The 15341-nt window shown below is 41.6% G+C and overlaps 1 protein-coding gene across 7 annotated transcripts in view; it reads right to left on the bottom strand.

Moving 5' to 3' along the window:
• The window catches only part of CNTLN (centlein), a 202876-nt gene extending 187896 nt beyond the window's left edge, over positions 1-14980 (bottom strand). For 3 of the 7 annotated variants that reach the window (XM_084504846.1, XM_084504849.1, XM_084504851.1), the window contains exon 1: positions 14784-14980. In XM_084504846.1, coding sequence (XP_084360972.1) covers positions 14784-14870 — 87 coding nt within the window. In that variant the 5' untranslated portion in view covers positions 14871-14980. Of the gene's footprint in view, positions 1-14222; positions 14590-14783 lie in introns of those variants that run through there. The other 4 variants (XM_084504850.1, XM_084504848.1, XM_084504845.1 and 1 more) reach the window with 3 other exon arrangements.
• Between the last annotated feature and the right edge of the window lie 361 nt (positions 14981-15341).

The raw sequence follows: 15341 nt of genomic DNA, 5'->3' as shown, positions 1-15341 counted from the left end.
CCATGAGACCCATCACAAGCAGGAGAGACTGCCCTTTGTGCTGTCCTGGAGGTTCCTACAATCTCCAGACCTCAGGCTGGGGAGCTGCACAGTGCCACACAAGATGACAAAAGACCAACGTGTCACTTCCAGTCACATCCTTCTAAATGCACCATTCCCCCATTGCACACAAGTGAGAACTACAATATATATACTGAACTGTTTCTAGTGAATATGTAAGAAGTATATATGTACAGTACCAGGAGAGGGAATTTCTCACAACCTTCCTCTGATTTCTGCTGTACATCCAACATGTATTCAGTCTCTGGCAACCTTATTCCTACCTACACTTTGCTGCAACACAAACAAATACTAGCCTTTTGATAGCATTCAGAATAATGAAGTTTCAAAGAGATGAACACAGACAGACTTGTATGATTGATCTTTTTTTGATTATATAAGCAGTTCAGATTAACCTCAAATCATTTTCTCTTCCTTGGACAGCTTTGAAAGTAGTCTGTGAAATAGTTGCAGATGGGCTCCAAGTTTTACTCATGTTGGTGAAATTGCTACTTCTAAGTTCTGCCACATTTTTGTCTGTGCTGAAAGAACAGTAAATGAAGCAGGAATAAAAAAGCCACCATAACTTAAATAGAAGGAAAAAAAAAAAAAAGCTCACAGTAAAGGTTTATTGAATCTGAATAGTATACACAAAGTAAACTTCAAAGAAACAGCTGAACAGAACAGGATAAGTAGTGCCCAATTAAAAAAAAAAAAAAAGCCTTTCCAGGTGGCCTGCCTGTGAATAGGATAAAATCACACAAATTTCTGCAACTGCAGAGCAACACCATGACACCATGTTAATAAATGTTATTTCTGATGGCAAGAACTGGTATTTAAAACTGTAATGTGGTAAATATATCATCAAATATTCTGACCTAAATGAACAAATGTATTTTCCTGCATGTTAGTATTTCTGTAAATGCACAGAAAAGACAGTAATTTTCTCCTAACTGGCCTTTCTGCCAATAGAGCAAGGACAAAATATTTAGCTGTGCCTTCAAATACATATTACCAATAACAAAATAAAACACCATCTGCAGTTAAAATCTATGAACCTCAATGACTAGAAAGAAATTTAACATGGAGGCATATTAAATTTCTCATTATCACAGTTAAACATTAGGAGAATGTAATGCTATTAATAAGTTACCACTAAATGTGACTTACTTCACTTTAACACGTCAAACATTTTTAGAGGTAAAATTGTTTCATCTAAATCTTCAAGTACGTATATGTATTTCGTACAACAGAATATGAGCATTAGCCAAAAATTATTACAGTTTTAAGATGGAAAGAAGTTTAAATAGTCTTTTTAAGATCTTGGCACAATTAATGGACTTGGTAAGGCTGTTCCCTGAATGGTCTTGGGAGCCAAACAATTTCTTCTGAAAAAGGGCTGCTTAGACAGTCTGAAGTTGGCACAGAAAAACACTACAGCTGTCAAGGCCTGGGATATATCAATCTTCAGCCTACCCAAGGAACGTTCAACTTACTCAAGTGTACATTAGCGGCTCAAGAGGTCAGAGAGAGTGTACCTTGAACAGCTGAGAACTTATATACAAACGCAGAATACAGATGTCATTTGAAAGTTACTGCAAATTACTCATTAAAACTAAGATTATCCACAACACAACCGATGTCAGATAAAGACGCTTATCCCATGATCAGGTACGGATGCTAGAATTAGAGAATTACAGAGCAAAAAATTAAGTATACTGCATACAAAAGAGGGTTTTTCCCTCAGTCTACAGTGAAAGTAGTCAATCATCATATTGAAAGACATACAGAAATAAACAATAACTTAGGTCTTGAACCTGCTCTTTGCAAAGCAAACTTGATTTTTGTAACTGATTTTGAACAAGAAGTTCAGAAGGTGGGACAACCGTAAGACGAGTCACAGACAAAGATTATATGGTATGACTAGCCAGAGCTTAAGTACTTGCTTGCAAGTAAAATCATGAATTTATTAAACATTAGCTTAAGTCACAAAACACAGCATCGCTTAAGCTTACAAGCAGAGCAAGACAAATATACTAATTTCAATGCAATCAGTTTCCTTCCTTCTTGGAAGAGAAATCCAAGCATAAATATTGCTCTGGACATCTGATATCAAAAGTATGTAAAACTGTTTAAATATTGCACACAGTTATTTGTCTACAGGAAACTAAAAAGCGAGTTACCATATTTAGAAAATTTTTAGTATTTTTACACCTCTTCATCAAGGAGAATTAGCTGACATTCTTTTAAAGCAATGCTACTGAATTCTGATAGAAAAAAACTTTTAATTTAGCAGTGAAAATGACAAAAACATAAAAAATATCTTTCTGCTCACAGGAACAATTCATTCATGAATTTGGGTGTTAAATATAGGTTTCGTTTTTGTTTACATGTCTATAGTAAATTGTGTTGAGAAGGATAAACTGAAAAAACTCCTTTAGTGTAAATCACACATCAAGCATCTCAGCTACAGTTCGGAGTCAGCAGCATTCCTTCTGGTCTTTTACTTTATTTCAAAGTCTGTTAACTATTAGAAGGGCTCATACCATACCCTAAATTTTTAAAGCATTACAAATGATAATTTACTAAACAAAACACCACCTTCTGAAATCAGAGGTAGAATACCCATTCAACAGAACAATCACCACAACCCCAAAAAAAAAGGGAAAAAAAAAGGAAAAAAAAAAAAAAAACTACTCCCTGGAACAATTGCTAGAAAAGGACACAAACTCTCATTTAAAATTTTAAACAGGAAATACCTGTGGATACCCCCAAAAGGGGAAATGAAACAGCTGGGAGGACAGAGGGAGCTATTGGTTTACTGTAATTTGTATTAAGAACTCTACAATACCAGACATTGACAGTTTTCCGTATTATGAAGTGAGTATTTCTCTACTGAGTGAAATTTACATCACCATCATGCTGGAAGAAAGAATCCATACGTAAATGCAAAGTAGCACACAGGACTGAGCAAGTATCAGATTACATTTCACAAAGACTGAAAAAGCATGAAATAACGTGTCTGGTGTAAGCATTGAAACACATGCAAGAACACCGTTAGTATGTTTTGGACTCTCCTAGCATCTAGTATGCTTCTTCTCAGGCCTTTAATCAAGCTGATGTATACATTTTACATGCAAGTGACAGACTTTCTTCATGATGTTTCATGTCACTTTTGAATATACACTGCTAATATGCTGCCAGCGTGAACGGAGTTGATACTATCCTGTCAGTATTTCTTGGTGAAGACTGTCGTGTTCCAGTCATGTACTCATTAATAAATATGAGGTATTTTCTCTACAACCCACCCAGTCTTCCTGAGTGGTCATATAGCACAGAACACTCTTATGCTTTATGAAGTCTGATCTTTGAGGTGCTAAGCTTTTCAAAAATCTAAAAAAGTGACTACAAGATAAGACTGACCATTACCTCACAAGAAATCATAGTGCCCTATACACACTGGGCTGCAAAGAGAACATGAGGTTATTTTCAGGTTCACAAGAGTCACTCACACACAGTAACTGCCACAGCTAACTGCCCAATAGAGCCGTAAGACAACTGCATGGGACCTGACCAGATGGACAGCTTCAAAACAGATGCCACCAGCAAATAAGTGTATCTCCGTCCACCTTCATCCCCAATTCCTTAATGTAATCTTCTTAAACCAGAAGGGGTATAAAACCAACAAGTAATTTTATTGCATTAGAAAAAGAGATTAACTATGTTTCTATTTAAATAATTGTTTCTTCTCCCTGTTAATAGTTTTGGCAACAAAGAAAATGCCTTTGAAACAAAAATAGGAAAAGATGGAATACCACTTTTTTATGTGCATACACCTAAACATGCACACAAAGAGATTTCGTCCTTACTCGGAACTCTGTTGAAAGCAAACTTGAGTTTTCTCTCTTGCATTAATTTGTTGATGTATTATTGTGTTACAATGCTGAAGTAGCAATAGTGGTCTAGGCAATGGTACTTCACATCACTCACTAAAAGATGCTATCTGTCATTACATGATTTCATAAATGGACTCTTCAGATTAGTCCATCAGTGACAAGACAGCAACATACTTAACTGAATAATTTTATTACACATTGTTGACATAAATATTGTACTCATTTTATAACCATGTGACAAGAAATAAGATACTTCCTGGTCTGACACGGCACAGTCAGTGAAGTAGCATCACAAATCACTTCAGTACCACGACAGTAGGACTGTACAGAAATCAACATAAGTTAAACAATAGAAATAAGTTAACTGATAGACATGGGCCCGTAACACACAATGCCACCTTCCCCAAGTACCTAAAAGAAAGTAACTTTCTTTGCTATTTTTAGGACAGACTACACAGTCAGGATATTCCGCAAGCCTTCATTCACTGGTACAGGCTTTACCCTAACAGTTGCTTTCTTCTGAGTACTCAGTATTGGAAACTTCATAGAATCACTATGTAGGTAGGAAGGGGCTTCTGGAGGTCATCTGGCCCAAACTCCCCTGCTCAAGCAGGAGCCACTCACCCAGGACCACATCCAGATGGCTTTTGCCTATCTGCAAGGAAAAGGAAACCACAGCCTCTCTGGGCAACCTGTGCCAGTGCTCAGTTACCTGCACAGTGGAAAAGCACTTCCTGATGTTCAGACAGAGCCTCCTGTGATTCCATTGGTGCCCACTGCCTCCAGTCCCGGGACTGGGCACCACAAAAAGGAGCCTGGCTCTGTCCTGTCTGCACCCTCCCTTCAGGTATTTATCGGCAGTGATGAGATCCCCCCCACGCCAAGCCTTCTCTTCTCCAGGCTGAAGACTCCCAGCTCTCCCAGCCTTTCCTTGTGTGAGATCAGCTCCACTCCAATGATCACTGTTGTTGCTTTTTGTTGGACTCTCTCTGATAGCTCCAGGCCTCTCTTGTGCTGGGGAGCCCAGAACTGGACCCAGAGCTCCAGGTGTAGCGTAACCAGTACTGAACCAAGGGAAAGGATCACTTCCCTTCACATGCTGATTGTACTTCCCCTCATGCAGCCGAGGATACCCTTCACCATTTTTGCCACAAGGACATGTTGCTGGCTCAAGGCCTGGTTAGCTTCCAACAAGACCGGCAGGTCCCTTTCTGCAGAGCAGTTTCCAGCTGGGTGACCCCCGGCATGTGCTGGTGCCTGGGGCAGCTGTTCTGCAGACAAAGGACTCTGCACTTCTTCCCCTTGTTGAATGTCATGAGGTTCCTGGCAGACATTTCTCAAGCTTACAGACTACAGACAGTGGCCTCTCAATGACATCTGACAGCTCCCTCAGCACTCCATTCTGTGTATCCATTCAGGGCCCAAGGACTGAAGCATGTTCAGTTTGCCTGAACATTCCCTGACCAGATCCTCCTCCACCAAAGGTACATCTTCCTTGCTGCAGTCTTTCCCTGTCTCTGGGACCTGCGATTCCTGAAGGACAGTCTTGCTAGCAAAGACTGAGGCAAAGAAGGCATTGAGTACCTGGGCCTTTCCACTGTGCTGTGTAACCAGTCTCCCATACCATGCAGCATTGGGCCCAAATTTTCCCTGCCTTCCTTTTATCACTGATATGATTATAGAAGGCCTTGTCCTTGACATCTCTGGCCAGATTCAATTCCATCCAGGCTTTAGCTTTTGTAATTTTAAGCCTGGATACTAGGACAACATTGTCTGTATTCCTCCTATGTTATCCACTCTTGCCTCTACCCTCTGAATGCTTCTTTTTTTCTGTTTGTATCATGTTTCTTTTTTGAAGTTTGGCCAGGAGCTCCTTGTTCATCCATGCAGGCCTCCTGACATTTTTTGTTTGACTTCCTATTTGTTGGGATTGACCTTTCTTGAGCCTGGAGGAGGAGATCCTGGAATATTAACCAGCTTTTCAGGCCTCTCTTCCCTCCAGGGCCTGATACCACAAGACTCTTTCAAGAAGAAATTTAAAGAGGCCAAAGTCTGTTCTGCTGAAGTCTAGGGCTGTGAGCTTGCTTTTCACCTTACTTACTGCCCAAAGGATCCTGCACTCCACCGTCTCATGGTCACTGAAGCCAAGGCTGCCTTTAACCTTCGTGTTTCCAGGCATCTCTTGGTCACTGATGAGTATGAGGTTGCACTGGCTCTGGGATGGAGTTACCTTTCCCTGCAGTGCCTCATGTAATACATGCTGTGTGTTGTGCTTGTAGCTAGAATAGCACTGGTATCACACAGGTGTCGGGTCTGTTGCTGAGCAGTGCTAGCACAGCACCAAGACTACCTCCAAAGCCCCCAAGAGCCAGCAGGCTGGGGCTGGGTAGGAGATGAGGAAGAAACATCACCAGGGCAGCTGACCTAAACCCACCAAAGGGATATTCCGCACCATGTGGTGTCACGTTCAGCAATGAAAGGTGGGGGAGGGGAAGGATAGGAGGGGGCTCTCGTTATGAAGACATCTGTCCTCTCAAATGCCCACTACACGTATTGAGGCCCTGCTTCCAGGGACGTGGCCAAACATTGCTCTTTGAAGGGAAGTAGAGATTTTTTTTTTCCTTTATCTGAATTTCCACATGGCCTTTACTTGTTTTTTTCCCCCCTCTTTCTTTTCTCGTTAATTAAATCATCCTTATCTCAACCCGTGAGCCTTATTTCCATTCCAGCGTAATTTCTTCTCTCCCTCTTCTTCTGAGGAGGGGGAGTGTGAGAATGGTGGAGCTCAGCTGCCCAGCTGGGTAAAACCACCTCAGGGGTCCAGCAGTGAATCTGAGTGAAGATGCACAGAACAAGACAAATTTTGCACAAAACCTTTTTCTTTAATTGCTAGAGTTATAAGTGTTATTCTAAGAGTTCAGTTGTGGATTTGAAAGCCGAGAATAATCTCGAAGTTTCAGCATGGGCTTCAGAGTTAGTGTTTACTTAAATACAATGGTCTGGATTAATACAATCATAACGCCTTTGAGAGTTTCAATGCATTTCAGAATATGGGAATCCATGAGTAGTTTAATTTTACAGACAATATGACCACGCATTTGTGTATATTAAGTCTGACTTACCAAACTTCATAGTGCTTTCCATAAAAGTGCCTCTGAAATTGAGGACAAATAGAAGAATGACATTTGCACATCTTGTAAGTTATGAGTTAAACAGCAAATGAAATCATTGAAGAAGTGCATGCTCAATAGTAATAAAGAAAAACAAGATTACCTGAAGTCAATCCTTAAAAACAGCAAACCCTTCTGAACCAAAATACATTTTGATGGGAAAAAACAGAACACTGAATCTGTAAATCCATGCAATTTGGTACATGTAGAAATTTCGGTATGTTCTAGAATTACTCTCAACGCAGTTAGAAAAATTACAAGCCAGAGTCTACTTATCTTCATGTAAGACATTAATTTCTTTACTGAGAAACAGCACATTTTTGTTGTTCCCATAAAAGGTATCTTTCCACTTATGCCTAACTCTACACAAATTTTTGTTTCCCACTATCTCTAGGGGAAAGTTGAAATATTTATATAACACAGATATGCTGTAAACAGATAAGTGAATGTCAAAATAAGTATTTTTAACAAATCTCACTCTTAGTTCACCTTCACAGAATTCCAGTAGCCCGTATTTTTTCAGAAGGAAAGACAAAATACATTGATTTCACTCCTGTTAGCTAAAATTTGTGAAAAATAAAAGCAGAAGAAAACAAAAAGAGTAAACCAACTTTGCTATTCAACAATGTTATTTCACTGTGTACAATACATAAAGAGTAAGGTCTTAATTAACAGCACCTGTACTGATCACACTCACATGATTTAGACTCCTTATGGCAAAATATAAGGGTATAAAATAAAATAATAATACTAATAATAATAAAAAAGCACAAAGCACTAAACAGGTGGAATCCCACTGTACCAACAAATATGTGGACTTGTCTTCATCACTAATAAAAGAAACAAGTATTTAATGAATGGAAACACTTTGCCCCATTTTGAAGGAACAGTGGTATATGGATATCACAATTCATACCGAAGAAAAACTAATGCATTCAAATTCTCATACTAGTAGTTCACAAGCACTTATGTTTTGGTTACGAAGACAGAAGAAGAAAAAACAGCTCAACATAAAAACAAATCACTAAGGAAGAACCACATTTTTCTTCTATAGTAGTAGCTCCAATTCACAGCTATTGACTTAAAAAGATTTTTAACATGTACAATCAACATGCATGTAAAATAGCTACTCATGCAGAAAATGCAATGTTTGGATTTCTTTTTTTAACCTATTAAATACATTTTTCACATTTACTTGTAAATATTTTGTTAAAAAATGCTTATCACAGAATCACAGAATCACAGAATTTTCTAGGTTGGAAGAGACCTCAAGGTCATCGAGTCCAACCTCCAACCTAACGCTAACAGCCCTCCACTAAACCATATCCCTAAGCTCTACATCTAAGCGTCTTTTGAAGACTTCCAGGGATGGTGACTCCACCACTTCCCTGGGCAGCCTGTTCCAATGCCTCACAACCCTTTCTGTAAAGAAGTTCTTCCTAACATCTAACCTAAAACTCCCCTGGCTCAACTTAAGCCCATTCCCCCTCGTCCTGTCACCAGACACGTGGGAGAATAGGCCAACCCCCACCTCTCTACAGCCTCCTTTAAGGTATCTGTAAAGAGCGATAAGGTCACCCCTGAGCCTCCTCTTCTCCAGGCTGAACAAGCCCAGCTCCCTCAGCCGCTCCTCGTAGGACTTGTTCTCCAGACAAGTTTATAAATCAATGTTATCATAGCTTCATTCAATTTTCAGTGGGTGTCCTGGATATTACATTGGTCAAGAAGGACAGAATGCATCTGTTTTTCCAGGTAATGGAATATTTTTTATAATAAAAAAGTTTGTTATAGCAATCCTATCTGTGATTAATGCTAGTAATACCAAATAGAATACTTTACATCCTGCCCTGACCCACAAAGTGACCAAAACAAGACAGTCCATCTGTCCACAGAAGTACTATTCTTTTTCTGCAAGCAGTGTAAAATAGGGCATGAAGACCAGAGCAGGTATGTGCACAGCTTTCCAGGACAAGCAGGAAGCAAGAAACACAAAACAAAACTAGAAGCAGCTGTCGCCCCAGCCACAGACTACCAGCCCACCTTCTTCATTCCCCTTCTACCCCACCACGGTTATGGATATTCGCAGCCCATTCCTACAAACGTATTTTCAATCCTTGATGATGAACAGAAGCAACATAAACAGCGACTATAGGAAGATCACTTTTTTCTTCATCTGTATTTATCACCTTTTGACAGAAACTGTAGGAATTCTACCTGAGAACTAGTTGCAGCAGAACACACATCCACAGATTAGTGACCAGTTCCCAACTTTCTGACTAATGCAGACGTTTCTGCTTTCAAAAACAGAAAACCATAAACTGCAGCATGGTTTCTTTGACCAAATATTATGGTCAGGGGTATACACCATGCAGTGCTGCATGCTTGAGAGACCTGTTACTTAGTTACAGTTGTATACACCCATTAACTCCTATATAGCATGGGCTTTATAGCCATCGTTGCTAGGAAAAGCATGCGACCTATAGAAGTTTGCATTAATGAGATGTGCCTAAAATCAGCACAGTTAACTTCAGAGGGCAGTTAGGATACTCTCGGTTCTTTGCAGAACCAGAGTTGGAAGGGAAGTACAAGCAGGAAAAATCCCACCTTAGTTTAACAGAATGAGTTGCAGTGTTACATTTGTAGCCAAAGCTCCAGTTAATAAAATGGTGAAGGCAGTTGGCTGTTTAGACTAATAATAGGTAAGGTTTTTTAGAAAACATGAAATGAAGATAATAATGCTCCAGTCATGTAGTTATCACCATAACTAAATATTTATCAGCATAAGTAAAAGGCACAGCACATGCCTGTTTCTTCCAACTCGTTTCCAGCAACAGAAGACGCCTGGATACAAAAAGCTCAGTCTCAAATCACTCCATCAGACTGAATGAAAGTGAGGATTCAATGAAGGATTCAATTTCACCACGTGATATTTTAATGAATCTTTTCTATCTTTTTGGTTAGGGAATTGGGTGCATTGAAGACTATGTAATTCAGCAGTTAAGAGACTGACAGCAAGAGTACCAAGATGAACTTCTGCTTTCCAAATGCATATTATTTTGTACCAAATGAAACAGCTTCCACAGAAAAATGACTGCAAGAAATCAATTACAGTGAACACTATAAATCAGTTTCTAACACACAGTCACCAGGTGTGGCTTTTTGTTTGTTTTAATGGATTCACAAGATTAAAGAGACAGCACATGAAAGCTAAAGAAAAATATTCTTGGAGCAGAAACTCCGCTCACAGAGTCAGCTTCTCCCCTTAAAAAAAATAAAAACCACATATAAGCCACCCTGATTACCACGAGCAACTACACTTGCAGAAAACAACACCTCCATCTGCCCAGAATAAAAAAATAAAATACAGAATCACAAGGGAAAAGGAGCGGGGGAGAACACAGGCCAGATCTTTTAAACACCAAGCAGAGCCAAGAACTCCAGGGAGGAGTAAGGACATAGCTATTAAAGATTTTCCATGGAAGGCTCTCAAGATATTTAGGTGGTAGGCAGAAGTATAAAACCCTAAAATAGATTGCAGAAGTTAAAGCCAGTAACAGAGACCAGATGTGTTATAGCTTACTGCTTGACCTTTGCCATTCCATCGTCCCCCAACAATGTTGAGCCAGTCACAGAACTGGAACAACAAGGCCCCAAAGAAAAATATCCTTGTTTCCTTTGCAATTGTGTTCAGGAAAATTACTCCATTATCAAGTTATTCTCAAGTAAAATTAGGGGAAGAGGGGCACTTAAGTTAAGACTTGTTTATTAAATGAGCGTTAAAATCACTATATTATGCTCTACTGCAGACACAGCAATTGGAATTTTCCCAAACAGCAAAATACCAGAGACAAACATGCCTCAGATTTATTTATTTATTTATTTATTTACAATTTACATTGCAGAGCTACAAGTCAACATCAATTTTTACAGTGAATGGAACAAAATGGTTGTTGAAGTCTTCTCATGTGGTCAGCTTCAAGAAGCCACTTACTGTGATTCAAGCTCCCAGCGTCATTAGGAGCACTAAAGAAAACACCAAATACTGCAAGCCAAAAGCTGCCAAGTTCTAGACTTACCAGGAGAATCTTAGCTTTGGGAAAAAGAAAGGTGGGGAAAAAGTGAAATTTTCAAAACATCGTACTTGGCTCTGCAGGTACCTTTACATGGTAGAAAACATTACCTCAAAAGGCAAAAAGATGTCAAGAGGAAAAAGAACCCTCACTAGAAAGAAGGTAAGGGCCACCACACCTGATGAGAGAAAGGGCCAGCTACTCCAGGACCCTGTTGCAGGAGAGGCAGCAGCCTGGAGCACTACAGCTAGACAGAATGCAACCAGCATGCACGACACTTGCACTAAGACTCAAGAGTTGTATTAGACACAAATGCCTTCCATGTATGTAGTCATCATCAGTGGACTCCAGTTCCCAGAGGTTTTGGAAGTGCGGTTTATATGACAGAAAATATAGCAGCCCAAGGACGTGCGGAGAAGTAGAAAAGAAACTTTGCAAATTTTATCCAGATGTAGGATACACAGCTCTCCATTCCCTAAAAACTTGTTTAGTCTACCCTGGAACTAAGGAAAACTTTCAACCTTGATTATTCGATAAACTGTTTTTTCTCCTTTGCAATATATATATATGTATATATATATACACACATATGCATATTGTATGTGTATATATACATATATATATATACACAGACACCTAAAGGCTAATGTCTAAACAAATACACAAGGCTAATACTTTAGATCTGATATATTTTGAGTATCAGTAAGGTCAAACTAGATTTCAGTTGGGAAGTCTGTTTTGGAAGGGTAGGTTAGAAGTATGTGAGTGTAACAAACACAGAAGAAAAAAGCTTATGTAGTTTTATCCAGTTGCTAGAATAAAAGTTAACACTCTCACTAACGTCTTTCTTCAGGTATTTACATAACACTTCTATCAAAAATGCCAGCTAAGGTAGTCTCCGAAATCACGGAATCATCAGGGTTGGAAAAGACCTCCAAGATCATCTGGTCCAACCATCCCCCTACCACCAATGTCACCCACTAAACCATGTCCCGAAGCACCACATCCAACTTTTCCCTAAACACCCCCAGGAACGGTGACTCCACCACCTCCCTGGGCAACTCCTTCCAACACCTGACTAGTCCTTTTGAGAAGAAACGTCTCCTAATTTCCAACCTAAACCTCCTCTGGCACAACTTGAGGCTGTTCTCTCTAGTCTTACCACTAGTTACCTGAGAGAAGCAGCCAATCCCCAGCTCCCCACAGCTTCCTTTCAGGTAGTTGTAGGGGAGACCTCGTTGCTCTCTGAGTCTCCTCTAGACTAAACAACCCCAATTATTTTTTTTTTTGCTGGGTAGATAACCCTACCCAGCAAAATAAAACAAAGACAAGAAAAATCCTGATGGAAACTGAAACATGCTTTTTTATTGTGCAGTCTTTACATCTGGGCACAGGTTGCCCTTGCAAGCATGCAGAGTCTCCATCCATGGAAATATTCAAGACCTGAGTGGACACTATTCCATGTAACCTGCTTGGCTGACCCTGCTCGAGTAGGGTGGGTTGGAACAGATGATCTCAGGAGATCCCTTCCAACTTAAACAATTACATGACTCCGATTAGAAAAACATACAAGTGTTTGGTGAACTTAAGAACCACTGGAGATCTTCCTAAATTTCATCTGGAAGTAAATCACAGCAGAAAAAAATGTATTTCCAATAAATGAATTGATCAGTTAGTAACAACTTCCTGTACAACTGTAAAGAAATTAGAACAGCACAACATTAACAATTGCCTGTATACATTTGTGATTTAAAGGATCTGTCTTTGCACAATGTTTGTAATGAAATAAGAACTTCAAATGGATCAACCATTCTTGAATATTTCAACTATTAGTTGACTGCTAAACCAGTTGAAAAATATTACTCAAGTCTGTTATAGTTCCCATCCAAATTCAGAGTTACTTCACCTAACTTTGAAAGTGACCTATAGTTTTTGATAAACCTTACTTTGGAAAAGCTGCATAATTGACTAGGTACCACCTCTTTTATTGAACAAAAACTGTTTTCTTTGTTCTTCTTATCCTTACAAACCACATAAATAGGTCTTAACATATATATAACATATATATTTCCTATATATATTTCCTATATATTCCCTATATTTCCTGATGGATTAGTAATGTGGTAAAGCACATGGATGTCTATAATGCAGTGCTTTCCGAGAATATCTGCTTATATATTAGTGCTTCACTTCCCTTTTTATTTTATTAATAACCTGAAATAAATGCTGAAGACATGCACCCACTGCTATCAGAAGGATTGTACAGGTTTGGTTCAACCTAGATCTGAAGAGATAACTGAACACAGACCGTGTTTTGTCTTCAAATGCAGGAACTACTTCTGTATTCTTTTTCCACCTGTTTCCCTTCCAGAAAACTGACACAAGATGAAGACACAAGAACAGTAGGATAATATGCATGAGGCTATAAAGGAAATGCATTTAAAATTGCTTCTGTTTGTTAACTTTAAGATGATTGGAGTGGTCTCACCTAATCCAGGAACAAGTAGAAATGCACATGTATTGAATGAATCTAAAGGAGAAATCGGATACTTAATTTGTGTACATAAAGTTACATTGTGAAAGTGATTGGAAATTCAAATTTGTACTGTTTCCTTCAAAGTTCCTCTTATTTATAATGTTCTCCTAAACATTTTATGCTCCTAGGTTTTAGTAATACATAGCTTATGTTCAGTTAGCAAATGAGCAGAGGGTCTTTGTTCCGCCTCCACCAAACGTCATCTGATACCGCAGATCTGCATGATGAGAAGGGGAAACAGTTATCATTAAAGAGTTTTCTGAACTTCTCCTGTGGGACTTTTAAGATCTCCCCAAACCATCCGTTGTTCTGTATTTCTAAAGGGGATTTTTATTGGCAGATCCCCCTCCTCTTAGTGCTCCAATGCAACAAGTTTTTCCAAGAAGTCTGGATTCGACCTGTAATACAATCAGCACCAGCTGGCAGGTGTACCAATGCTGCCTGAAGCAACAAACAGCTACCAACTCCAACGTGGACACGGTGTTTTCTGCTCACAGGTATGACCACGTACCTGTGCCCTGGCCTTCACGGACCTAACCAGGGCAGTCGCTCCACGCAGAACGGCACTGTTTGGGCTGTCACGGGGGGAGCGAGACAGAAAGCAACTGCAGCATGAGACATCACCTTCCCCTCTTCCAGATTTGTTTGGCTTAACCCACTTGCGTGGCAGAGCGCTGGAGCAGATTGCCATGACAGCACCTCCCCCAAACAGCCAGCTACCATCGTCCTTAAAGGCAGTAAGCAGCACACACAAGCAGCGACCGGGAGGAATGACGAAAGCACGCCTGAACGGTGTCGGTCGGAGCGGAACTCTTCAAACTCCATCCCTGACTCTCAGTAACACCTGAGGAGCTGCTCGGGCACCCTCGGTCACAACGGCAGGGACAGCTCAGACCCCCTGCGGCCCCCCGCAGCGGCAGCAGCGCTGTCCCCGGGCGCTCCCTCCCCTCCCCTCCCCACACCGCTCCCTCTCGCCGCCGCCGCCGGGTCTCGAACCCGCGCCCCCAGGGGGGTCCCACCCGCTCCGCTCCGCTCCGCGCCGCGCTCCCCGCTCCGCCACACCCTGGCGCACCTGGCAGCGGCTCAGCTCCTCCGCCAGCCCCCGCAGCTCGTCCTCCAGCAGCGCCACCCGCGACGCGGCCGCGTGCTCCGAGGCCATGGGAGGGGAGGGGAGGGGAGGGGAGGGGAGGGAGCGGTGCGGGCGGGCGCGTCAAACTTTGCCAACCTCCAACCTCCCCCCCCACCGCCCCGCTCCTCGCCGCTGCTCCCCGCTCGCCGCCAGCGCCGGGAAGCGGCGCGAAGGAGGACGCGGTGCGATGACGTCAGAGCAGCCGCTACCCCCCGGCAACGAGCCGGGGCGCCAGGGCGCGTTTGAATTCGCCCGCCCGAGCGGGGCGGCCGCGCCTGCGCAGTCAGCCGCGCAGCGCGCCGCGGCGGCCGTTAGTGCCAACGGCTGTCCGCGCCAACGGGCGCCGCGCGGGGCGGGGCGGGGAGCGGTGGCGTCGCGCTGCCCGCTGACAGGAGCTGGCACCCGGCGGCGGGCAGCGCCCTTCCTCCAGCCCCCTTCTCCCCTCACGGTGCGGCGGCTGCTGCCTCACACGTGGGGTCCGACACGTTCCTGCCCTTCCCG

This window comes from Aythya ferina (assembly GCF_964211825.1).
Source record: "Aythya ferina genome assembly, chromosome: Z".
Lineage (NCBI taxonomy): Eukaryota > Metazoa > Chordata > Aves > Anseriformes > Anatidae > Aythya > Aythya ferina.
This window is presented reverse-complemented; position numbering and strand designations above follow the sequence as displayed.